Here is a 24,676-nt window from a genome sequence, read left to right as displayed (position 1 = left end):
TAACTTTGGCCTGGCCTAGCCCCAGCCATTAAGGGTATTTCAGGAATGAAACAGTGGATGGAGTCTCTCTATAGCAATTCAAATTAAAAAAAAAAAAAAAAAAAGTGGCGCTCTCTGCAGAGGCCTGGCCTGCAGCCTCCCTCGTCCCTGTGCAGCATGGGTTTGCCCTTTGCACAGGGGAGACCGAGGCCCCCCTAGAGACGGGAATGCCCCAGGCTGAGTCGTCAGCTCAGGAAGGCACCCACGAAGGGGGCCGGGCGCTCTGAGAACACAGATGGCTCCCTTCTAATAAACATTAACTGAGCACCTCCTGGATGCTAACCTCTGTGCCGGGATCTCGGTGGGAGGTTGGAGGAACCACCCAGGTCACCCAACATGACTTTCAGCACAGTGAAAACTGTATGCCATTTCCAGAAGAAAACCTGACTCGTCCTCTAGTTGGGTTAGACACAGGAAGGAACCTCCTAGAAGGCTTATAAAGCACGGGCATCAGAGTGCTAAGGTGGCCATGGAATTCCCTCCCCTGGACGCCTTGGCAGGGACAGGTGCTCCCTGTCTTGCATCGGCGCTGGTCAGCCAGGCACTAGGCCAAGCGCATCAAGTGCGTGCTTTCGCTCATCTTCTGCATGGCCCCACCAGGTGGGTAGGTGGGTACGTCTACAGTCCCCATTGGATGGCAGAGGGAAACCAAGGCACAGGGGCCCTAACTTTTCCGAAACCCGGAGTTTAGCAAGCAGCAGAACCAAGTTGCAAAGCCAGGTGGCAGCTTGGCAGCCTGGGTGCTTAGCCCCACGTGGGGGCAGGCCAGTGCCTGGCCCGTGCGGAGGCCTGCCTGCAAGCCTAAGCCCACGTCCAAGGCCCGGCTGCGGGGTGCGGGCGGGCGGGCGGGCTACCTGCGCCACCTTGTCTTCGTGCTCCTTCTTCATCACCTGCAGCTTGCGCAGCATGCCGCGGAAGTCGACGATGCCGTACCGCATGCAGATCTGCTCGTAGTCCTTCCTGTCCGCCGTCATCAGCAGCTGCCACACCTGCTCCAGGTCGACCTTCTTCTTGGGGGCTGGAGTCGGGGTCCTGGGGAGCAGAGGAGCCCCAGGGCTTGGTCACTGAGGGGGCTGCCGGGAGCAACTGCTCCGAGTGCCTTGGACTTGGGATGTCTCAGTGCTCCCAGGGGGCAGAGTGGGATCCACAGCTCCCAGCCCAGGCCTCCCACCCTCCCCTCTGCTGCCCACAGCCTTGCTCCCCGCCTGTGCCAGGGAAGTGGCCAGAGGCAGGTGCCATGGGACCACCCCCCGTAACCTCCCGTGGATAGGGCCACACCCACCTCTTCAGCATCTTCCGGAAGTCCATCAGTTCTTTCTTGAGATCTAGAAAAGGAGCAGGAATGAGGCGCCCAGACTGGGTGGGATGCCCACGGCTGACCCGACCCAGGGCTTCCTGCTGGGCCCGGGACTGGTGACCAAGCTTCTGAAGGGGCTCTCCCGCGGGCCGGCGACGACCCACCAGGTGAGCGAGGGGAAGGTCAGACGAGGAGCAGCCCAGCCCCCCAAGGCTCCAGGAGGTCTCAGACAAGTTCACCTACCCTCGTGGGGTTCCGTCTGCCTCTTCCGGTTCTTCCGAAAGCCAACTGGACCATCCAGGGAGGAGGGGAAAAAGCCGACATGGACAGGCAAGGAGAGAGCAGACACACTGATGGTCTTCTTGAGAAACCCACTGGGTCCCCGAGCACCCACCGCCCCACTGTCCTCTAAGGCAACAAGGATGGGGGTGGGAGTCTGCCCATCAGAGGCTTTGATACCCCAGGGCCCTAGCACGACCTTGGGAGCCAAGCTGAGTCTCATGTCCTGCAGGGAAGGCCTCTCGCTTGTGCACATGTCCACAGGAACTGAAGTGGCTCTGGCGGCCACAACAAATGGGGCCTCGTCTAGAGGGACAGCTGCCCACTCCCGCTGCGAGCCTCTGTTTCAGCACAGGGCTCAGTATTGCCGAATCTGTTGGCCACTGCTGCTTGGCTGACCCTGCGCCATTCAGAGCCTTCTCCATCGCCTGCTTCTACTGGAGAGGACGGAAAAGCTAACGGCTTGCCTTCCCAGCTTCCCTTGCAACTAGCAATGACCATGCAACACCGCCTCGGCCCGTGAGACATCAACAAAAGCTCCAAGGAGTTTCTGAGGAAGAGGGGCAGACAGACCCGGGGCCACCTCTTTCCCCTTCTTCCTGCTTTGAGGTTGGGGTCTGCAGCCGCCATCCTGTGCCCAAGAGGTAATAAAGCAATGGCTAACAGTGACAGAGCAGAGAGACGAAAAGCCTCCCCTCTCTGATGAGAGCCTGGCTGTGCGTGGGCCCCGGATTCCAGCCTGAGACCTCTCGTGGTGTGACGTCATTAAAGAGCTTCACTTCTGAGGATGCTCTTGTAGGGTTTGTGCTACTTATAGGCAAACCGAGTGCAAGTACTGCAATGGAGAGACCCCAACGGCTTCCTCACGAGCTGCCCACTTCCGATGACTACAGGCTACAGATGAATTTGCAATTTCCAAACACCAAGCAAACCCGGCAGAACACGTCTGCAAGGGCACTCGGCCTTGGTGTTACCTGTTGGCCCCTCCCACACGGGCCTGCACTGACATCCTTTGTACACGGAGGCCCCGAGAGGAAACTGAGCCCCTTGCACGAGTCAGCAGCAGACCCTGGACTGGAAACCAGCGTGCAAACCCCAGAGAGAGGAGGCCTCGTTCAGAGCTTCCACCCTGGGGAGGCTGCCCAGGTGGGTCTTTGGGGGGGAGCCCAGCCTCTGTGGTCCAGGCTGCCCGGCCCCCCCAGCCCCAGAGCTCTCTGGAGAAAGCCGAGGCAGGTGCCCTGAGGAGGCGGGCTTGGGAGAGCGGCCCACCTTCAATGACGGTGAGTCTGGCTGAGCACGTGGCCTCTCCGTACACGTTCACCGCGATGCAGCGGTACAGGTCCGTGTCCTCGCCCGTCAGCTTGTTGATCTGCAGAGAAGCCAAGGGCAGGGGGTAGGGCTAGCAGCACTCCCCTGCCCTCCTTTTGCCAGCCAAGGCTTTGCGTTGGTCTAAACGTGAGTCAGAGCCGGTCCTGATCCTCGGGGAGCTCGCGAGCCCCCAACACACATGGGCTCAGGGCTGAGAGTGATGGACCTGCTCCTTGCCAGCAGAGGCAAAGCGGGGTGTCAGAGCTCGCTTTGTGGGGTCAGATGCATTGGGGCCTGGACACTGTCTCTGTCCTGGGAAAGCAGCCACGAGGCCCTAGGCATGTTACCCAAGCTCTCTGAACTTGTGTTTCCTCCCTTGTAAGACGGGATTCATCACGCCTCAAAAAGGCACAGCCCGGGAGTGCCCTGGAGGATGGCCCAAGTGTTTGGGCCCTGCACCCCATGGGAGACCAGGAGAAGCACCTGGCTCCTGCCTTTGCATTGGCGCGGTGCACCAGCCGCAGCGCACCGGCCGCAGTGGCCATTGGAGGGTGAACCAACGGCAAAGGAAGACCTTTCTCCCTGTCTCTCTCTCTCTCTCTCACTGTCCACTCTGCCTGTCAAAAAAAAAAAAAAAAAAGGGTACGGGTGATCAGGGTGAGATCTACGATGGCCGTAGAGGGTTAGCTCAGGACCCAGCACACAGCAGGTGCTCCCTGTCTGGCATCTGTAACATTACCAAGATCAACCAAGACTAGACACGCCCTGTAACCTTAGGATCCTCTCAGCAGTGACTCCAAGTAGGGGCTGCCTGTCGCCCCACCTTACAGATAGGGAGACCGAGGTGAGGGGCTTTCCAAAGCCACGGGGGGGCATGATATTGTACTGCAGATGTCTGGCTCGGAAGCTGCAGCTTTTTGGGCCCAAGGCTGAGCTGCTCCCCCCCACACACACACATTCTGGAAACCTGCAGGGTCTCTGAGAGCCCAGGGACGGCCCCGAGTGGGTTCGCTGTCCACCTGCTACGTTTCTTCCTCCTCTGGGGCTCCCTACCTGCAGCACGTGCTCCTTGCTGCCAGCGCCCGAGATCTGGTACTTGCTGGAGCTTCTGAGGTCTCCTCTGGAGCTCTGCCAGCGCACCTCGGGTCTGGGCTCCCCGCAGACCACCGCCCGGAAGACGGCATTTTTCCCTGCACCAGGAAGAGGTGGGCAGGGACCCGGAAGTTGGCAGAGGGCTGAAGCTGTGTTCTGCTGAGATGTGCATCTGATGTGTCTCACCCTCCGGGAAAGGTGCCGGCCACAGGACGGGCCTCCTCAGGTGGGAGGCGGCAGTGTCTGGGGCACAAAAAAGACAGCCGCAGAGGCCTGGGCTCCCCGCGTGACAGCTGCAGGGCCTGGAGGGCGGGGCTAGAGCTTGTGGGTTCTGCTTCTACTCTCTAGACGGGCAGGGGATGGCAGCCTTGGAGAGGAGTGACTGCTTGGTGCCCGAAGGGCTGGTCCTGACCCACAGGGCGCCCACGCCAGGAAAGACCCCAAGTTCCATGCTCACTCTAGGGAGCCCCTCCACCTCCCTACAGGAACAGGACAGCAGAGAGCAACAGAAGGTTCCAGAAGGCCCGCAGGCCCTCCCCAAGCTAATGACGTTTCAGATTTAGACACATGGAGCACAGTAGCCCCCTCCCCTCCGAGGATGCGTTCCCAGACCCCTGTGGACACCTGCCTAGTACCAAGCCCTGTACCACATTTCCTGTTTATAAGTTTAATTTATAAACGAGGCACAAGGACCGCGCCTAGAACAGAACAGAGCCACCTGAAGGTGTTCTCGGAGTTTCTCACACGCCTCCGCCTCGCCACTCGCAGGAGCACTGGCCGTGGGGGTTGCCAGCACCCTTGCTCTCCTGCCGCTGTTTCACCAAAACGAGGCCACTTGATCACAAAGCAGGGTTGGGTCTCATGGCCAGAAAGGCTCATACGTGACTAATGGGAGGGCAGCGTGTACAGTGTGGATACCCAGAACCAGGGCTGCCCCGTGTCCGAAGTGGGATGGAGCACGGGAGGTCAGGCTACTCGGAACAGCACCGAAACACCCGAATCGTGGGTATTGCCTACCTCTGGGATTCCCCACGGGACATGCTTGGCCGTGGGTAACTGGAATGGCAGGTAAGGGGTGACCGCTCTCATACCAGAGGTGGGGAACTAATATTTATGGCCGGGGCCTGTGTTGGGGAAAGAACACCAACTCCTCCCCCCCTTCCAAAAGCCCTTGTTCTCTCTGCTTTTAGGACACTTTCTCCTGGGCCCAGCCCGTGAGTGCCTGAGCGTGGCTGCCCAGGCCAGGGTTGGGAGGCGGTGCTAACAGGCAGCTTTGAGGCAGGGAGGGGAAGGAGGGAGTAGGCAGTACCCCAACCTCTCCCTGCTTCCCAACTTAGCACCTCCCCCTTCGTGGCCCCCAGGCATCTCTTAGGTCAGCACAGCAGGGGTCTCTTCACCCCTCCCCCAGTCTTCTCCCAGGCACCCTCAAGGAGGGGAAGGAGACAGGACTTTGAAATCCATGCACATACGGAGTCTCATGGAAAATGCATATTACGAGAACATTATGCCAGGATCCCAGTTTTGGGGGGACCAAAAGAGACTTATCTTTTACATCCATTTTTATACAAACTTTTTGCAGTCCCTCTCGTCCGGTGTGGTAATGGATTTCGAGACTCAGTACCCAGGAAGGTGGGTGCTGGAGCCCCTGCCCCAGTGCATGCTGGGACTCTTGCCTCCCCCGCCCTGCCCCGGGCAGCTGCCCTGGGAGTCTCACCCTCTTGCAGAGCCAAGGTCACGGGCTTCTGCTCAAAATCAGGCACACTGCCGCCTTCGGGGATCTCCTCCACCAACTGCCGGATGCTCACTCCAGGCCTGGACTTCTTCAGGGGCTTCCCTGCAGGAGACAGAGAGAGGACGATGGGCCTCCCCTTTCCGCCAAGGGCGGCCTTTGGCAGAATGGCACATCCACCCATGGCCCCAGGAACACGAGGCCTCCACTCTCCTACTTTCTGAGTTGTCTGTCTGACCTCCCACCTCTGAGGGGGCTTCCCAGGGCCCTAGTGGGAGTTGGGTAGTGGCCCTACAGTGCTGTGACTGGAGCCCCGGGGAGTGGGCAGGGTGACCTTGAGCCTGTCCCTGGGAAAAAGCTGGGGAAGGGCGAGCTGTAAGGGCTCTTCCCCAGGAAGCAGGAGCCTATATGGGCACTGTGCACCTGCTGCTCAGGGAAACAAATCAAAACCCAGAGCCCGAATTAAAAAGAGCAAAGGGAGGGTGAGTCCCCAAAGATTCCGGACCTCTACTCCGCCCTGCCCACCGCTCTGGGGAGGAGCCGCAGCGAGGGCCGGGGCTGGGCTGGCATGGGGCGCTCAGTCCTCGTACCTGCCATGGTTCTGGCTCCTCTTGGGCTCTTCTACTGGTGGAATCTGGAAACTGACCTCCTGGGGATGGAAGGCAGGTTGCTTCTGAGAGGTGCACACTCATGCATGTGTACGCCCATGCACGCGCACGCACACACACACACACACACACCAGCCGAAGTCTGGGGTGGGAACTAGGAAAGGCTCTGCCCCCAAGACCTTGTCCAATCCTGGCTTACAGCACTGAGTTGCTTCCTGCAACTCCTTGGCCCCAGTAAAACCAGTTTGGCAGTGACCAGAGAGGGGGCAGGATGCTACCCAGCCGGTACCTTTCTTGGTGGGACCCCAGGCCTGACGCCCACGCGGCCTTCCCAAACGCGTTCCCGGTCTTCCAGCTGTTGGACAGCCTGGCCCCTTGGACTCTGGAATGTGAGTTCTCTGGGTCTCCTGGCTCCTCCTGTCACTGAGGTTTTCCCACGGGGCCCAGCATCCCTCTCCCACCCTCGACCAATCTGGAATCTTTCAGATCTCAAGGTCTGCAGGGGACCGTCCCCGACTTGGCAGCCCTGAAGCGCCTCTTGGCCCAGGCCTATGGGTTCCCCATAAATCCATCTACTCCTCTCTGAAGCCAGTGAGTGATGTGTCAGGTGAACAGGAGTCACCCAGCCTCTCCCAGCATGCACCTGCTCTGGCCGGTGGGGAGCCACACAGGGGAGGGAGGGGTTGGCTCTGGGATGGATGAGAGCCATGAATGGGAAGGGGTCTTGAAAGAATTCTCCCACAACCCCCCTCCCCTACGGTTGGCCCGTGGCCAGGCGGCTCCATTTTGTGGACTCTATTTCCTGTGGACAGATCCGATTCCTCCTTGAGACTGGCACTTCCATTTCACAGCTGCCCACCCACTGGCACTTCTGGCCCCGGGGTGTCCCCACCGCAGCGCAGCCGCTGCCCCCCGGTGCGCTGGAATGCCACGATGCGCCAACCGCGTGCTGGAGCGGTCACAGGCACCTCAGTCGCTGCGCCGAAGGGTCACGAGGGAGGGGGTGGCAGGGCAGCCACCAATGGGGGCGGGCTGCGCTGGCCGTGGCGGCGGGGGGGTGCGCGGAGGCCCGTCATGCGGTAGACATAGGCGCACTGGCACCCGTCCGCGCCCCCCTGGCTGGAGTGGTGTGACTTCAGCAGAGCTGTCTTAGTCATCGTCCTCGTCGCCTTCCCCGCCATCACTCGCCCCAGCTGTCAGCCGATTACCCGCTCCGGATCACAGTCCCCTTCTCCCCACGGCCCCGGACCACAGATCCCCGCAGAGCGGGAAGAAGGAAGCAGAACCCTGGGTTGGGGGAGAATCTTAGGGGCTGACGTGAAGCCAGCTCACCCTCCGAACCCCAGTGCTGTCCGTGAATGAGCCAGATGTGGGCCAAGGTCAATGACCAATTTCTAAGACGTGTTCGGCTAGAAGCAAGAGGGCCGTGTCTCCGTGGGAGGGCCTGGGGAAGGAAGGTGCTCTCTCCCCCATGCCTCTTTCCCACACTAGAGAAGAACCCTAATTGTCCAGCACCACACAGTAGCTCCCCTCAGCCTATCCCAACCAGACTCTGAACCCAGGACCCCCAGCTGTGCCCCCCCCCCCCCCCCCCCGCCTCCCTCCAGCACACTCGGCTCCCCCACCCTGCCCGCTTCCCACTGCCCCGTCCTGAGGATCCAGGCCCCTGCTACCCCCAACTTCAACTGGGAGGGAGTGAGCAGAAAAAGTCAACTGCCCAGACCGTGTTACCAGCCCCGAGGGCTCTCTTCTGTTGACTGCTAGTGAGATTTTTCATCTGATCGTCATCTCACACTGTAAGCCAAGCAGTGCCCGGCGAATCGGAGTGAGGCCAGAACCGCCCACGCAAGCCTCGCCGAGACTCTCCGCGTGAACTGCAGTTGTCTAGAGGGGACCTGCACGCACCCCACCATCGACCAGCCAGCCGGGGATGGTCCCGGGGGTTAATCTCACACCCGCCGCCTGCCCCTGCCTGAGCAGGAACGTCACAGAGCTGGCCAGTGTCCCCGTCGCGGCCCTCCCTGGCCCAGCGGGCTTGGGGGATGGCCAGGTGCACAGTGCCCCCTTACCTGGGTGTGCAACCGGCCTCCTGCCTCCTGTCCTCTCCCTCCTGTCCGTTTCCAGCTGCTGCTCACTGCCAGAGACTCTGCATCAACTGGTGGTGGCCAGGCAGGGCTGCAGCAGATGTAGGTCACCGCAGCCTCCCCTGGCTCCGCCCCTCCCACTCGCCCCGCCTCCCTCCTGCTCCAGCCCAGGCTTGGCAGGGCAGGTCCCCCCAGGGCTAATGCCCCAGCCTCAGAGGAGGTCCCAGGGGCAAGGATCCTGGGACCCCTCGTTCAACAGAGCTTTAAGCTCCCGACATATTGGTTCCGTGGCAGTTTGCTTTTTTCATCACCCAGAGCTTTCTGTTTCAACAAAACTGATCTCTGGGGCCCCTTGGCCCCGTAAGTCACACGGGTACGGGAAGCCGGGCTCCTTTGGAGAATCCCACCCCAAAGGCCACAGACCGGCAGGAGGGCGTTATCCCTAGGGCTCTGCTTTGGGGCTGCTCTCCCCCGAGAGTGGCAGGGAAGGGGACACGCCGGGACTGGTGCAGCCAGGAGGCTCCCAGACAGCGTGAGCTTGCCCGGGACAGAGGGGTGACCCAGCCCTGTAGGCTGATGGCTGGGGTTTGAGGGGTGTGGACAGAAGGTGGAAACTGGAGACAGGGTGGCAGGGGACAGACCTTCGTAGGGCAGGGAGGACAGTCGAGGCACCGAAGATAAGGCCACCTGGGCTCCTTGGGAAGTGCCACTCTCTGTCTTCCAGGTTGGTGACCACCGATGAGCAAGGTCGGGGGGCCGAGTGTTTGCCTGGGTCGTCCGTGCCTTGCCGGTTCCTCAGCAGCTGCCTCTGTGTGTGCTGAGAGAGGAGGTGCTGGACCTCTTATGCCCGGGTGTGTGCACGTGTGTGTGCACGTGAGTGTGTGTGTGTGTTGTGCAAGCACGCACATGCGCTTCTGTGTCCTCCCTGTGTGTTTCTCGGTGTCAGAGGCTGATCTGTCATTTATTTGACAAACATGAGGTCTGTGCAAAAATGGAATGAAAAGATAGGCTTATTTGGTGCAAAACGTTTTGAAATGCATGCGTAGTCTTTTTCATCATACGCATTTTGCATACTTTTTGGCAAAATTATGTATGCAAGGATTTCTATTTTTTTCTTAAATCCAAATAAACTTACCTTTTCGTTCCATTTTCCACGAATCCCTCATACAGGCTGAGACCCTACCTTGTATTGGGCTCTTGGGATACAAAGGCAAGCAAGTGACAGGACCCTCCCCTCACGCGGTGTCCAGAGAGATGTCAGCCTTCCGGTTACAAATGGCCGAGCAGATTCTGAAGGAAGCGACACAGAGCCAGGGAGAGAGTGGCAGCAGGTGAGTTGGGACAGGTGGCTTTGGACGGCCCTGGAGAGGTTTGATCTCTGTCACCAGGGCTGCTGCTCCCGAGTGTGTGTAAGCTGGAGGGGCAACAGGATCCGGCTGGCATTTTGCAAAAGCTCATTCTGATTGCAGGAGGAGGCAGGGTAGGAGGAAGGCGGACGTGAGGGGCAGGAGGCTCGCTCCCAGGAGGGAGGTTAACACACCCAGCGCTCTTTCTTAAGGTGGGGCCCCGGCTCCAGGGGGCCTTCTGAGCCACACTGGGTTGGGGGGGGGTGGGAGGGCTACGGCCGTGGCTCAGTACAGAGCCCTATGGCATTCTGGTTGCCTCCACTGGCCACCACGAAGAGGCCTGCAGAGCCACAGGTCCAACCTTCATGCAGTAACATCGGCTCCCACCAGGGGCGCCTCTGCTGTCGTCCCCGAATCGTACTTGGATCCCTGTCCCTGCGAGGAGACGGACATTTCATGCCTCCCAGAAACTGAGATGGGTCAAATGTTTTTCAGCCACACTTTATCCTCGATCAAATGTCACGCCCAGTAATATTTAGCCATTCCCAGCTGCCCAGCCATCAGAGGGAAGGTGAGAGTCTTCAGCCGCGTGGAGGGCCTGTCCCATACACGGGTGCTGTTTCCCGTGACTGGCAGTTGGTAGGAAAGGGGGCCCAGTCCCTTCTGGGACTTTCCTGGTTACCCCTCAGGCCAAGAAATGGAGCGTTCTGACTTTTCCCATTGATCCGTCCCAGTGCACAGGTTTCAGCCAGTGGTGAAACTTCCCACTTCTCCCCACGGGAGAGCCTCTGTGTCGCGTCTCCCGATAGCAAGTCCCTGCTGTCACGGCTCAGGGAAACATTCAGCTCACAAGGGCTCTGGGCAGGGGATTCGTGTGTACCATTCAGTCTCCCCATGCCCTGCAGAGAGAGCTCAGGGACTTTGGGTAGGGAAATGGCCACACTGTATTAACAGCTTCCTGTCCCCGCAGAGGGGACTGTATGGAGTGGCAGGTGCCAAGGGGCCCAGGTCTCAGAAGGGCCTCCCTCCTAGGGGCTTCTTGCTCCCGGTGGTGTGAGTTGGAACAGACAATCTTTGAGATCCTGACCAACTGTAGCATCCTGCGGATCCTGCAGGCTTGACAAACAGGGCAATACCATGAGACTCACGGGAGAGTTTGAGTTCAGGCGTGGGCTACCGCTGCCCCCATGCCTTGGGGTAGAGGCAGTTCTGCCTCAGCTGGACAAGCCTCTGAAGATGTTCTCCAGGGGCCAGTGTCCTCCGTCTCCCTACTGGGGCCCAGGCAGGTGGGCAGGGACAGCACAGTTCTAAGCAAAGCCCTGTAGACACACACACACACACACACACAACACTGCCAGTGACAAAGCTGGACTCAAATCAATGGCAGAAGCCCCCCTGTGGAGATGGCTTCAGGGGTCAGGGCCCCTTCCTGGGCCTAGTGCTAGGGCACAGGCCTCTGTTCCAACCAGAGACTTTACCCAGGGTGCTGCAGCTGTGAGCGCTGGGGACAGAAAACACCCTCCCTAGGGTCTCCCCACCGAGGTCCTCCTGGGCCACCGCCAGGGCTATGTTCCCTTGGGCCTGCTCTCTTGAGCCATGCACCCAGCCTGGCCTGTCACCTCCTGTCTCCAGTCCAGTGTATGGTCATGTCTTTCTTTCCTCGCCTGCAGTGTAAGAGCCCCTGTAGCCTGGTGGGCGTGAAGAGACCTGGGAGACCCCGAGAGCAATGTCATGCTTGCAAAGCTGGCTTTCAGGAACAGAGGGACCGCAGTTGGGGGTCAGCCCCCCAGGTCAGCAGGGCACAGTGCAGCGGGCACAGCTGGCCTGAGGACCTGAAGGGGTCCACTGGACCCATGGGTAGGAGAGGCTGCCGAGGTATCTCCGCTCGTTTCCAAGAGAGATTAGGCCACCGCAGGTGTCAATTTGTTGGGACCGTATAGACCCTCCTGGAAAGATCCGAGCTGGACAGGATCTTTAAGGTCATCTAACAACAGCACCAATAAAATTAGAACCACATACTTGACCTTTAGAGAGCTCTTGCTATGTGCTAGCCACTGTTCAGAGTCTTTAGCTGTTTCAACTCATTGAACGCCTCCCAAGAAAAACTTAAGGTAGCATCCATCGCTGACCCTGTCTTGCAGAAGGGAAAATGGATTCACAGAGAGGATCCACCTTGTCCAAGGTCACACAGTGAAGAGGCGGCAGAGCCAGGACGGGGACCAAAACCGTCTTCCCGCCCAGCGTTTTCGGGGTCTCGCACGCCCTCCTTTCCCCAGTGGCCTGCAGAAAGCACACAGGGAAGTGATGCGTCTCCTGGGCTCACCCCCCTGGCAAAGGTGTGCACCAGATCCCACGTCATTCCGGGAAGCTGCGCCCATCTGCAGGAGTCTGTCTGCTGGTGAGGGGGCGAACAAGCCACTCCTGTGACCAAGGCGCAAGCCCTCTGTGCTGGCGAGAGCTGTGTGCCCCGAGGTTGATGTGTCAAGGAGCACGCCCATCCCACAGAGCACGTTCCAGGCCCCAGGCTGTTTCTTTCATCCACGTAACACGCTGGGGAGTAGAAATTCATTATCTTCCCCTGACAGAGAAGGAAATGAGGGAGCAGCTGGACAAGGTCCCCGCTGTCCCCAGCTGGCACAGGGGAGGGCAGGACAGCAACGGGCAGCCGGAGTCCTGCACTGCTGCCTCCTGGTCCAGAGACTCCGAGTTTTTCAGAGCAGACAGAGCCCAACACCAGGAAGCCTTTGCGTCCGTCTTCCTTTGGCCATGAACGTGAACCTTACCCCCAGCAGGAGAGGGCCTGGCAGAGGTTAGGAGTGCAGTTTTTCAGACTTCTTTTTTTGTTTTAATGCAGAAGTGATGAGACAGGGCTAAGAAGTAGGTGATGGATTTTCACTGGAGTTTCAACCACACAGCACGTTGAAACTTTGCAATGTCATTGTGCAGCCCGGGACTATTACAGGACTGGCCGATGAGCCCCTGGTGCCCGCCCAGGAGCGTGATACGGGGACGGGCGCTCTTGGTGGGTCAGGGCGGGAGACGAGGCTGCTCAGCTTTTGTGTCCAACAGGGGTTTTGCTCTGTGCGTGTGGATCACTCATTTGGAGATGATGTTGGGGCCCCTCAGCTCCCTCCCGACTCCAGGAGCGTCTCCCAGGGTCCAGAGGAGACTCTGCCTCACCCCTCTCCAGACCCCACAGTCTCAGCCCAGGCGTCCTAGCTCACCATGTCCTTGGAAGTCTGGCCAGTGACAGCGTGGAGGGTGGAGGGAGGAGGTGGCAAGTTGACCGGAAGGAAAGTGCTTCCTATACACCTCGCCCGAGAACGGTGATGGGGGTTGGCGTGGTCCCCCCACCACACCATCTCAAGCAGCCACACTGTGTGCCCTCAGCCACTGTGGTGCTGCCACTACCACTGGGGGCACGGGGCCTCCCCACATGCAGTCCTCACCCATCTGCGGCTCAGTCACGCCCTGATGACGCTGGGAACCCGAGGCTGACAGCTGTCTTCTCGGCGGGGCAAGCCGCTGTGAGGCAGTCTGGAGGCGCTGGGAGAACTTCGAGGGGACCCTGAAGCAACCTGGGGTGGGGGAGCCAGGAGCCCCGAGTCCTGGGCCTGGGCCTGGAAGCGCCAGCAGGCCGCCTGACTCCGACTCTCGTATTGGAAACTGACACCACCGGGGCTGGGCTCACTGTGGAATCAGCTTCTGCCCGTGCAAGGAGGCTGCTTGCAACAAATTCAAAGTCTTCGTGGCACTCAAGCCGTCCCCCAACCAACACCCCTCCCACCTGACCCCCCACGGGTCCCCTGCAGCCCAGGCAAGCTGGCCTCTGTCCCCACTTCTTTCCCCTCCTGCCTGCAGTGCCCACCCTCCGGCCCTCCAAGGATGCCCGCATTAGGTAGCATCTCCGTGGGACTGCGTTCTTTCCCCCTGGGCTTTTCCATTTCCTTCCGAGTCCTGGGGATTTCCTAAGGGGAGAACGTGCCCCTCCTCCTGCCACACCTTCCCCCAGGCCGAGGTGCCCCAGGGCGGGGCTCTGCCGCACCGGGCACAGCCTCATCACCGGGCAGCTTGGAAGCCGCTCAGAGGCTCTACCTATCCCTTCCCTGCCCCACCCTGCAAGGAAGAGGCAAGCAAGGGGATCCTGGCTCAACACCTGCTCAGCAGGGACACACGCAGGGGCCTCACGCAGGCCATGTTCCCCGCCGTGGCGGGAGAGGGCCCTCCACCAACAGCCTGCGGGCCTCCCAGGCATCTTGTGTGCCTTGGCCCAGAGTTTGGTGCTGAGTTCAGAGTGGACAAGGGGGCGTGGGAGGTGTGCAGGTCAAGAAACAGCGTGTTTTTGCTGTGGAAGGAATCCTGGGGTGTTGCACAGTGGATACACTGGCGTTGAAAGCAACATCTGAAGCTGAGGCTTGTCTCCCCCATTTGACTGGCAGGTCCAAGGGGAGAGGCTGTGTCTCCCACATCAGACTGGGGGGCTCTCAACCTGTGTGCCTGAGCCCAGACACACACTTGGGAAAAGCCAGGTGTTTGTGCTCTGATCCATCTGAGTGGAGACTGAAGCCCAGGTGGGGCCCTGAATCATCCCTGGGAGCCCCCTCTCCCGCAGCCAGCCGCGCCCAGGACCCTGGGGCGGTGACCCTGTGGTGCAACCCCCCCTGTCTCCAGCATAGCTCCTTCCCTGAGATCAGCTGTCCTCCCTCTGGCACCAACTTTGCAAATTCCCAGCAGCCTGGCCACATGCGGCTGGTGGTAAAGATCAGCCTGAAACCCCATCCCTGACCAGCGCCTGGCCCCGGGACGTGGTGCCAGTGCCGGGCACTGCACAGAGGGGCTGGGCACTGGCTGGGCAGGGAGTGGCCTGGGCCTGCCCCTCAGAAAGCCCAGCCATGGGAGGAAAGGTCCTTGCCTAAAACCGCAGGGGACAGGACCCTGCGGAGGGGGGAGAGGGGATGGTTCCTGCCCTCCGTGAAGGGGACACAGACTCCGCCTTCCATGTGCAAAGGCAGAGCAGGGAGCTCGTGTCTGATGGAGAGGCTGTAACCACACAACCTCCACTGTCAGGCCAGCAGAAATGGAAACTGGCGCTGCCATGGTCAGCTCGGGCAGCCATTCTGTCCAGGACAAGTGGAGGTGGAAACCAACATGTATCAAACATCGATAGCAGGCAGCTGTGCAAGGCACTGGGTGTCGCTAACAACCTCCTTTCAGCCTTCCGTGGATACAGGGGGAGGCTGGTGCACACCACGGCCCAGCTGACTCATGTTCAGGTTGGCTCGGGTTGGCCTTTGATGACCCAGTGTGAAGTAACCAGCCCTTAGCGCCATCGAAGTTATCCTAATCCATCCTCAGGACAAGGGTTTGTTTACTAACTCTCTCCCCCACTTTAATTTTTATTTATTTATTTGAAAGACAGAATGAGACGTAAAGAGAAGAGAGTGAGCTAGCTCCCATCCACTACTTTACTCCCCAGTGCCCAAAGCAGCTGGGGCAGGCTAAAGTCAGGAGCCCAGAACCCAGCCTGGGTCTCCCGCATGGGTAGCAGGGACCCAACTCCTTGAGTCATCACTTAGTGCCTCCCAGGGTCCCCACTGGCAGGAACCTGGACCAGTAGTGCTGGGACTTGAACTAGGTACTTTGGTATGGGATGCAGGTGTCCCAAGCGGCATCTTGACCTCTGCACCAAACACCTGGCCCTGACCTTTGCCCTTGACCGGTCCACTTTGCTTTGACAAGACCCCTTCCAGTTTTTCCTGGCCATGGCTTTGACTGTGCCGTCTTCAGGATCAGCCGGGTAAAGCCATGTTTCAACTCCGGTTAGAATTCTTAGAAGAAACGCTTCGAGATCTTAATGCCATTTGTTTAACATTCCCATTGCAAGCCTGCTCTTGTCTGCAGCTGATCTGAGTGCAAAGGTTTTGGCATCTGTGGCGTCAAAGTTGGCGCAACATTAACGGTGCAGGCAGGCTCATGTAAGCTGAACTGATTGAGATGTCCGTGTGCTGCTGCTTCTGCCATTAGCAGCCGTCCTCTCCAATGGGGGAACGAACAAGGTGAACCTTGCTCTGGCAATCTGATGAGACGGTGTGCGGCCGTGAGCTCCATCCTCGGCACCGTCTCAGTCTTTCCTAAAATGAGCTGCTGATTTGCAAACTGCTGATTTCTGTGGGGCACTGACCCATAAGCTTCCCGTAAACGGTCAATGGTTCTGCCATTCTCACACCCACACGTCACCATAGGTGTGGAATTGGTCCTTGCTTCAATGTGAGCAGAAATCCTGTTGCTCCTGTGGGGCTGTACTCAAACTGAGGTCTTTTCCTTCCTAGTGCCTCCTCCGGAAAATGGAGAATCATGTTTTCCAATGACTGTGGGGATATCGGAACCTTCTTCGTGCTGGTCACAGACTTGTCCTTCCTGGTATCATTAAAAACAGAACATTCCATGGCACCTTCACAGACCTGTTGCAAAACAGACCTCACTCATGCAGCCACATTCGGCACTGGGCTGGAGCAGGACAGACAGGAGGACGGGGTCCCCAGGGCCCCCAGGGCCGGCCCCCTCTCCCCTCCCCATTTCAAACACAAGCCTGTGGGAGAGAGATGTTCTGACTCCTCTCTGACATGAGATTAGTGCTGGCATTCATCAGTTGAATGAATAACGACTGGGAGAATCTATAAATAGTTTACCCGGCGCTCACTAGGTGGGGAAAGAACCATTTCTGCTACTTGACTTCAAGTCTGCAGGCGTGGAGCCTCAGCTCCAGCTGGGATGTCAGCAAGGGAAGACGGCGCCGTCACAGCTGTAGGGAATACCGCCGGGAGGTTTACAGATGGAGATGGAGAGTTTCCGGTTACGCGGGAACACAGAGATGCCAAGAGGGAATGGGATTTGGGGGGATTTCACTCCTGGAACGCCAAGTCCTAGTTGAGAGCCCAGTTGGTTGGTCATAGCCACCAGGCCCTAGGCTGGGGGTCAGAGGTCAGGCTGTGGGGTTAACGGAGCACCCCTTTCTCACTCATCCCTTTCTTTGCTTTACCAAAGAGTTGCACAGTCACCGATTGGTTGAGCAAAACCACGCACCTCCCAATTCCTGAGCGCAAGTGGAGAACCCAAAGGGAGCCATGACAGAGTGGAACCAACTTCTCTCCTTTTTGGTTTTGTTAGGTTTTTCTTTAAAAAAAAAAAAAAAGATTTATTTATTTGAAAGGCAGAGTGATAGAGAAAGAGGGAGAGACTGAAAGGGAAAGAGATCTTCCATCCACTGGTTCACTCCCCAAATGGCCACAGTGGCCAGGGCTGGGCAAAGACAAAGCCAGGAGCCTGGAACACCAACATGGGTGGTAGGGTCCAAGTACTTGGGCCATCGTCTGGTTGCCCACCAGGGGGCATTAGCAGGGAGCTGATCAGAAGCGGAGCAGCAGGGACCGGAACCAGCACTCCATGTGGGATGCTGGTGTTACGAGGGGCGGCTTAAGGCCCTGCACCACAGTGCTGGCCCTCTTTAGATCTGGGTTCAGAAACCCAGATGTGAGCCCCCAGCCAGAGCTCTACCAAATCTTTCAATATTCCCGGACACGGACACCAAGTGGCAGAGGAATTGGGGGTGGGGGGAATCAGTCGCAACGCAGCAGCGATGGGAATTCTGGGTGCGTTTGGTGCCACACACACATTGGGGTCCATGCAGGGAGGAGAGGCAAGCCCTGTGAGGTTTTATTGTCCTAAATCAGATCGTTTCATTGATTGCCCAAATATTCTCATTCATTTAATTTCACAACCATGGCTTCACGTTTGGAATTTCTTTTCCAGGAATTAAGCCCAATGTTCCAAGAGGTGTTTGCCACTGCCAGAGCCCAGCGAATGCCAGAGAGGTCAAGTGCACATGAAGACCTCTGTGGGGACAGCGGCTTCAGGGTCACACTGGACTCTACAGCTATGGGCATTTAAGCCCACACCCACCATGTGAGGTGGGAATCCTGTGCCCATTCTGTAGATAGGAAGCCTGAGGCATTTGAGACGATCCGAGTGGGGGTGACAGGGCAGGCCCTGATGGACGCAGAGGCAAAGCCAGGAGGAAGCCAGACAGACACGTCTCTGCCTCTCCAGACTCGGGCCTCTCCATGCACGAAAGAAACGAGATCCAGACCTGCTGGATGGCAACCCTGCTCAGGTTCCCCAAGAATCAGGAGAGACAGCAGAGAAGTGGGGGAAGGAAGGGAGGGAAGGAGGGAGGGAGGAAGAGAGGGAGGGGCCCTGAGAGACAGGAGGAGGAGGAGAATTCCACGGGAGGAAGACTGTTAGTGCCAGCCCGGGGTCCGTGTGTTTAGCTCTGCAAACCCTTTAGTGCAAACGCCTAGCCGTCATCAGAAAATGACCTCGGGCACCCAGAGGGCACTCCTTCCCCGCTGACATTGCCTCCCACTTCCTAAAACTCCTGAGCCTCCCGCTCTCCCTGCAGTTAGTTTTGGAAAACACTCCAGGCAGTCCCTGGCTCACTCAGCGCACATCCCAGGGGGCCACCTGTCAGCCTAGGTCATTAAATACTTGCTCCTGGGAGATTGACGGCAGCCGGCTGGATCACATTAAGGCTGCAGCGGGAAAGGGCTTTGCTGCCTGGTGACTGATTGGCGCCCTGGGGGGACACAATTGGAACCGCCTGACCACGTGCTAGGGCTGCAGCTTCGTGGACCTAAGCACCTGATGTCCATTCTCAGCCCAGTCTGTGTCTCTCCTGCAGTTAGAAACCCCAGGGGGATCTCCAGGCTGGATCTCCCAGAGTTCCCTGGGGCCCTTGTCCCATATGAGTGGAGGGACAAGGGAATGGTGCCCTGAGCCTCTTGGTCCTCGCAGTGCTGCCTTGTCCTCTCTGCACCCCTGTGGGACCCCCTCGTGGCACAATGAAGCCTTCCATTGGCTTCTCCTGAACTTGCAGGAGGCTGGGAGCAGATCCACCCCCTCCCCGGCTGCCACCCTCAGCTGCGTTTACAGAAATTGTGGGCAGGAAGAGGAATGTGCCTTCCTGGTGGACTTTGTGAGATCAGTTTCAAGCAAACTTAGGCCAAAGAAGAGCAAGACCACAAGCTAAGTGGAAATGAAGACTGAGGGCCTTGGGGCGGGGGGGGGGGGGGGGGGAGTGACTGGAGCTGTCCACCTGGACACGGTCTGGAGAGACAGCAGCCACAGCTCTTTCCAGAACAGCAGCCTTGTCCTCTGCCAGTGTCCCCCAAAGGCCTCCATCCATGCACAGCGCCCCCAGGGCGGGGGCAGGTGCCCCTGTCTCTGCACGTCCAGCCAGCGGTACTACAGGAAGTGCCCACCCAGGCCCACCCTGGACCACCCGCCCGCAGGAGCCCTCAGGCCAGGTGGGGTCCACTTGTTTTCCTAAGCGAAGTTGTCTTGGGAACAGCCTGCGGGTTCACAGACGTGGCAGCAGTGGCTGCTTGGGGGTCGCCCAGCGGATCTGAGTGTGGCTGGTGGAGAACGGTCAGTCTGACCGCAGGAGGAAACGTCTGCAGACCCTCGGGGTGGGATGAAGGTGCGCTTTCACTGCCTGTAGGGATATTCTACGAAAAAGCTGCCCCTGGAAACCCCAGCCCCCCCAAATTCCAGGGTCCTGGAAACTGTGAGCGCTCAGAGCCTTCCGTGGGGATGCTCAGGCACAGCTCTGAGAAACGCGGCTCGGGACACCTGCATCCCACATCGGAGCACCTGGGGTCAGGTCTGGACTCTGCTCCCGGCTCCAGCTGCCTGCTCATGCACACCCTGGGAGGCAGCAGTGATGGCCCAAGTCCTTGGGTCCCTGCCACCCGCGTGGGAGACCCAGATGGAGTTGCAGGCCCCAGCTGTTGTGGGCATTTGGGAAGTGAACCAGTCTACGAAAGCTCTTGGTCTGTGTGCGTGTCTCTTCAAATCAAATAAAAATACATAAGTGTTTTTTCCATGGAGGCTGCAGCTGGGCACGGAGGAGGGAAGCGGACTTCTCCACCTCCTTGGCCTCTGTGCCAGCTGGCACGGACCGCGGAGGGAAGACTCGGAGGGGCTGGTGAAAGGCTGTGAGAACGTGCAGGCTCCCAGGACAGGGCCAGGTGGGCAAAGAAGGGCTGGGGCGCTGCAGGAGGAGCAGGAAGAGGGTGCCCGGCTGGGCCCTTGTGACTGGTGAAATGGAGAGGCCCTGTCCCATGACCCTGTTTGCTGATGGCTGTCTCAGTAACATCCTTAATCCTGCGGGTTTGCATACCCCGCCTGCTCCCGCAGCGACAGCTGAGCTCAGTCAAGGAGGCCAGAGCCCCACAGAAGGAGAAGCAAGTTTAGTCTGACGGGGGAGGGGGGCTCTCCCCTCCCCCTCCCACCCGGGGGCCTCCTGCCCTCATCCTGAGCACCCCTTCTCAGGGAGGGCTGCACACCTCTGGCTGGGGGGGGGAGGAGGGGAAAGTTCTTCCCCGGGGGCCGGTCCTTTCTGGGTGGCACAGGGTATGGACTTCAGAGGCAGATGGCCCTGGGATGAAACAGCCCTGCTCCTTTTTTCAGTTGAGTGCTTGAACCCCTCTGCCTGCCTGTAAATGGGCACAGAAGGGGATCTGCCTCGCAGGAGGCTAACATTGGAGTAATGTGTAAGAGTAGCAGGCAGACGGCAAACTCCCCACACATGATTGCTGGTGACTCATTCAGATATTAAATCCTTGCCCCTAACTTGGACTTATTTGCTCTTTTTTTTTTTTTAAATGTCACCCTCTTTTTTAAAGAAAAAAAAAGATTTATTTATTATTTGAAAGGTAGAGCTACAGAATGGCAGAGAGAGAGAGGTCTTCCATCCGCTGGTTTACTTCCCAGATGGCCACAACGGCCGGAGTTGCACTGATCCGAAGCCAGGAGCCAGGAACTTTCTCCGGGTCTCCCACACAGGTGCAGGGGCCCAAGGGCTTGGGCCATCTTCCACTGCTTTCCCAGGCCATCGCAGAGAACTGGTTCAGAAGTGGAGCAGCCGGGACTTGAGCTGGTGCCTGTAGGGGATGCCGGCACTGCAGACGGGGGCTTTCATCCACAGTGCTGGCCCCGTGACTCACTTGCTCTTGCTCTAGGCTCACGGTCAACACTCACATAAGCAGACAACAGACACTTGTGTAGTTGGGACCTCAAGGGGCCAGACAGCATGTTGGGCCATGGTGGCTTGGTGTTTGGCTGTGAGGCTCTAACTGTAGCAGGTGGAACCTTCTAGACAGTGGGGCAGGCCTTCCCACCTCCTTAGCACATGGCTGGGACCTGCAAGTGTGGACGACCAGAGTCCTGGTCTTGATCCTATGAGATCCAAAAGGATCCAGGGTCTCCAGGTCGAGACATCGTGGACGAACAAGACTCAGAGCCCCGTGGAGCCCATCGGAGGCCACAGACAGAGCAGCAAGCTCTCAGAGGCGAAGCCGACATCTTGAGCCACAGACACGCTACCGTGCCCACTGGCCCCTGCAGGGAAAGGCTGGCCCCTAGGTGCCCAGTGCCAGCTTCCGCAGCCTTGGGGCTAGGCCACACAGGCACTAGAAACCACCAAAACCCTCCCCTCCCTCCAGCTGCTGTTTGGGTAAATATTCGCCAGACACTTAATGAATGTGGCCAGGCACTATAGTTGGCATTTTACTCACATTGGGACATCGGAGCGGGCTCAGTGGAGTGAGCGAGGCACCAATGACATGCGCCAGCGTCCCTGTGTTGGGAGCCGCCCCTCCTGGGACTGACAGTCAGGCGTCAGGGGTAATTGTAGGAGGCCCCTCCCTGGGACGGCAGGGCCATCCCTGTCCCAGAGCGAGCCAGCTGCAGTTGGCCGTGATTAATGGTCTCTATTAACAGCAAGCTGTAAACTGAGCAAGCCCCGGAGCCCATGAAGGTCTCACCTCTGTGAGCCCCATACCAGCGGATCCACTTTAACCCCTGAAGCCCCTGCCTCCCTGGTCTGGACTGGGGCATCCTCCCTGTTCACTCCCTACGGAAAGGCTCTGTGCCCAGGGTGTGCGATGGGGAGGGGCCGAGCCTGGGGGTCGGGGGGGGGGGGGTGCTGGTTTCAACAACCTCTTGGGCCTCAGTCCTCCTCTGTTGAGAGAGGCTCGGCTGGAAGGGCTCGCAGCCTCCTGCTCCACAACCGGCCCAGGTCACAGAGAAGTTCACCGAGTCACTGGGGGCCGGGGGCCGTGGGCCTCCTTTGCCTGCATCGCCCCCCCTCAACTGTACACAGAATCCCTGCAAATGAGCAGCCATTCCCCCCACCGCACCCCCACCCCTCCACCTCCTGCCCTGATCTGACCAAGCAGTTAGGTCAATGCCAGTACACGCTTTGTCCTCAGTGAAATCCACAGTCCTGGGGGAGCAAACACACTGCCCCAGGACCTCTGTGGGCCTTTGTGGACTCTTGGGAGTCTCTCTTTTTATCCCGAAAAGGCAGTGGGATGCACAGGGTCTCGCTGAACCCATTGAACAGGTGGGAAAACTGAGGGCCAGAAAGACGCCAGGAGAGACAGTGGGGAGGCGGGCACCCGCTGGCTGTGAGGGCAGTCCCAACGCTCCTGGGAACATAAGCCTGTGAAACCGACAGATTCCTGCAGCCAGCGCCACTTCAGGTCGGTAATCTCTCCGTGTGAAGTGATTAAGTGTAAAAACAGTGGATTAGTGTCTCCGGGCTGCTCTGTCTCCTGGGATCAGCGGGAGGCACGCGGCACCCTCAGGGTGCAGTGAGCCACTGGCCTCCGCCTGCGACCTCCGTTGGTGCTCTCTACCAGGCGGGGGGCGGGAGGGTGGGCGGCCCGCGCGAGGACGGATGCTTGGGGAGTTTTGTCACATATTTTCCCGGGGTTAATGACTTCGGGGAGGGAATCCGAGCTGCGCTTGTCTCGGGCACAACAAGCCTTGTCGCCTGGTGGGACAGGCTCAATCTTTCTTAGTGACAGCTGCTGGCCCCAGACAGAGGTGTCCTCACTCTGGGCTTCCACCTGCTCCACGTGGCCGTCCGGGCACGGGGCGGAGCTTCCGCGGGGGATGGACTGGCCGGCTGCCCTGTGGGCGCCGGGGCACTCGGGGCACTCGTGGGTGGGGCGAGGGTGGGCCCCAGCCCGCTGGGAGTCCCTCCGTGGCCAGCCCCACCCTGTTTGACCCCGACGCCGGGCGCTTGCCCTTTGCGTCCCGGTGGGGCAGATATTTAACCTTTCCGTTTTGGCCCGGGGCTTAGTGAGTCTCGGTGTCCGGCACAGGGCCTGGGCCGGAGTGGGCACCCGATACCTGTTTGTTGAGTCCGTCGTCCTGTCTGTCGCCTAGCAGGTCGGGTTCTCAGGCTCGTGTGCGTTCCGGCGCCCAGCCACATCGGGTCGTGCTGCTGCTGCTGCAAGCCGAGCACCCGCAAGGGTCCTTTACTTTTCAGGGCAAATCCGAATGCTTTGAGGGCTGCTTGTACCACAGTGCAGCTCCCGCTGGGAGTTGGGGGGCTATCCTGGGGGGTGGGGGGCAGCGATGGGGGGGCGGCCCAGTTTGGCCCTTTCTAGTCATAGGAGGGGACTTAAAAAAATCACAGAAGGAAAATGTATTACGTGCAAAATAGGTTCAAATCCACCCTAGCTTGTTCGTAAAATGCATTTTCCATGAACTTTCAGAAGTACACTCCCAACTCTTGGTTTAATCTCAGGACCTGACCTCTTTGCCAGCAGGTGGGTGTGAGACCACGCGTGGTCATGGGCCTGCCTGTCTCTCCTGGACCCTGAAGGCTGAGACACTCCTTAAAGATGAGAGGACATGCCAGCCATGCCACCCATGCCACCCGAGGGGGTGCTCCAGCATCTGCGTCCGTCTTCAGGCGCTTCTCAGGCTGTGTGAGGTCCCCACGACTTTCCAACGAACCCTCATTTTCCTTGGGTTACACAGTCAGCCTGTTGCTTATCACCAAAGCCCCCTGCCTGCGAGCGTCCCAGGGTTCGGCTGAGGCTGCTCGCGGAGTCACATTCAACGTCAAAGCATCCGTGGCGCACCTGCCCCTGTGGTGCATGAATGCGGCCCCAAGAAGTGAAGTGACTTTGCGAACTCGTACAGCCAGACTCCCAGGATCTCAGATAAATCTTTCATCTGGTGCTTCAGTTTCCTTGCTTCAGCAAGTGTCCAGCCAAGAGGTGCGTGGACACCTCTGATGACCACACCAAGTCTCCCTGGGCGGCTCCTTCCTTCTTTGGACAACCTGGTTGAACATTCTTCTCGACGCAAACCGGAGTCCTCTCTGTGCACGTCTGCCTCTTGGAAGCACGCCCTCCAGCTGCCGACCCTCTCTGGCCACCAGCGCTGACCGCGGTGACACTTCCAACGCTCCTTTGCCGAGACAGGCTCCCGTGTCCTCGTGGGGCAGGGGTTGGAGGCCCTCACCGTCCTGCCCGCTGTCCTCTGGGTGCATTCCTGGCTGTGCCCTCTGTGGTCTGTGTCCCCAGATGGAACGCAGCACCCAGCTGCGAGCTGCCCTGATTCTGGGTGGACTGAGTTCTGAGGTTCCGACATCTGCTAATTCAGTCTGCGGTCAAATTCTCGTGTTTGTTCAGGGCAGTCACATGACACTGAGCTATCCACTAACATGTCCTCTGTCACCTTTGCTTATCCCGTCCCTCCCCCCACCCCCGTTTCTTATTTGTGTGAGTGGGAAGCCTGCATTCAGCCTCATTACAACCTTGCGAGATCCCCCTGGATCCTGGCATTCCCTTGTCCTGCGTGCTCCTCCGCTCCCCGCCTCTTACACACACACAGCTTTGTGGGAGCTGCGATTTGCTAAACAGGCGCCCTGTCTCCATCTACGTTGGTCCCCCAGATGTGTGCCCCCTGCCTTCTACAGGAGGTTTGCCAGGACACTAAAAACCCCCTTTTTAGGCAGAAAATTCCTGTGGGAG

The 24,676-nt window shown here is 58.9% G+C and overlaps 1 protein-coding gene across 1 annotated transcript in view; it reads right to left on the bottom strand.

Annotated features, from left to right (window-relative positions):
- IGFN1 (immunoglobulin like and fibronectin type III domain containing 1) overlaps positions 1-6,341 on the bottom strand; it is a 32,074-nt gene extending 25,733 nt beyond the window's left edge. The window contains exons 1-7 of the mRNA XM_062210742.1: positions 6,335-6,341; positions 5,730-5,849; positions 3,977-4,113; positions 2,885-2,984; positions 1,580-1,624; positions 1,322-1,364; positions 894-1,071 (exon numbers count right to left, since the gene is read on the bottom strand). Of these exons, the coding sequence (XP_062066726.1) occupies positions 894-1,071; positions 1,322-1,364; positions 1,580-1,624; positions 2,885-2,984; positions 3,977-4,113; positions 5,730-5,849; positions 6,335-6,341 (630 nt within the window). The remainder of the gene's footprint in view (positions 1-893; positions 1,072-1,321; positions 1,365-1,579; positions 1,625-2,884; positions 2,985-3,976; positions 4,114-5,729; positions 5,850-6,334) is intronic.
- Positions 6,342-24,676: the final 18,335 nt, after the last annotated feature.

This window comes from Lepus europaeus, chromosome 14, assembly GCF_033115175.1.
Source record: "Lepus europaeus isolate LE1 chromosome 14, mLepTim1.pri, whole genome shotgun sequence".
NCBI classification, from domain to species: domain Eukaryota; kingdom Metazoa; phylum Chordata; class Mammalia; order Lagomorpha; family Leporidae; genus Lepus; species Lepus europaeus.
The sequence above is the reverse complement of the archived record's forward strand: the minus strand, read 5'-3'. Positions and strand labels throughout refer to the sequence as shown.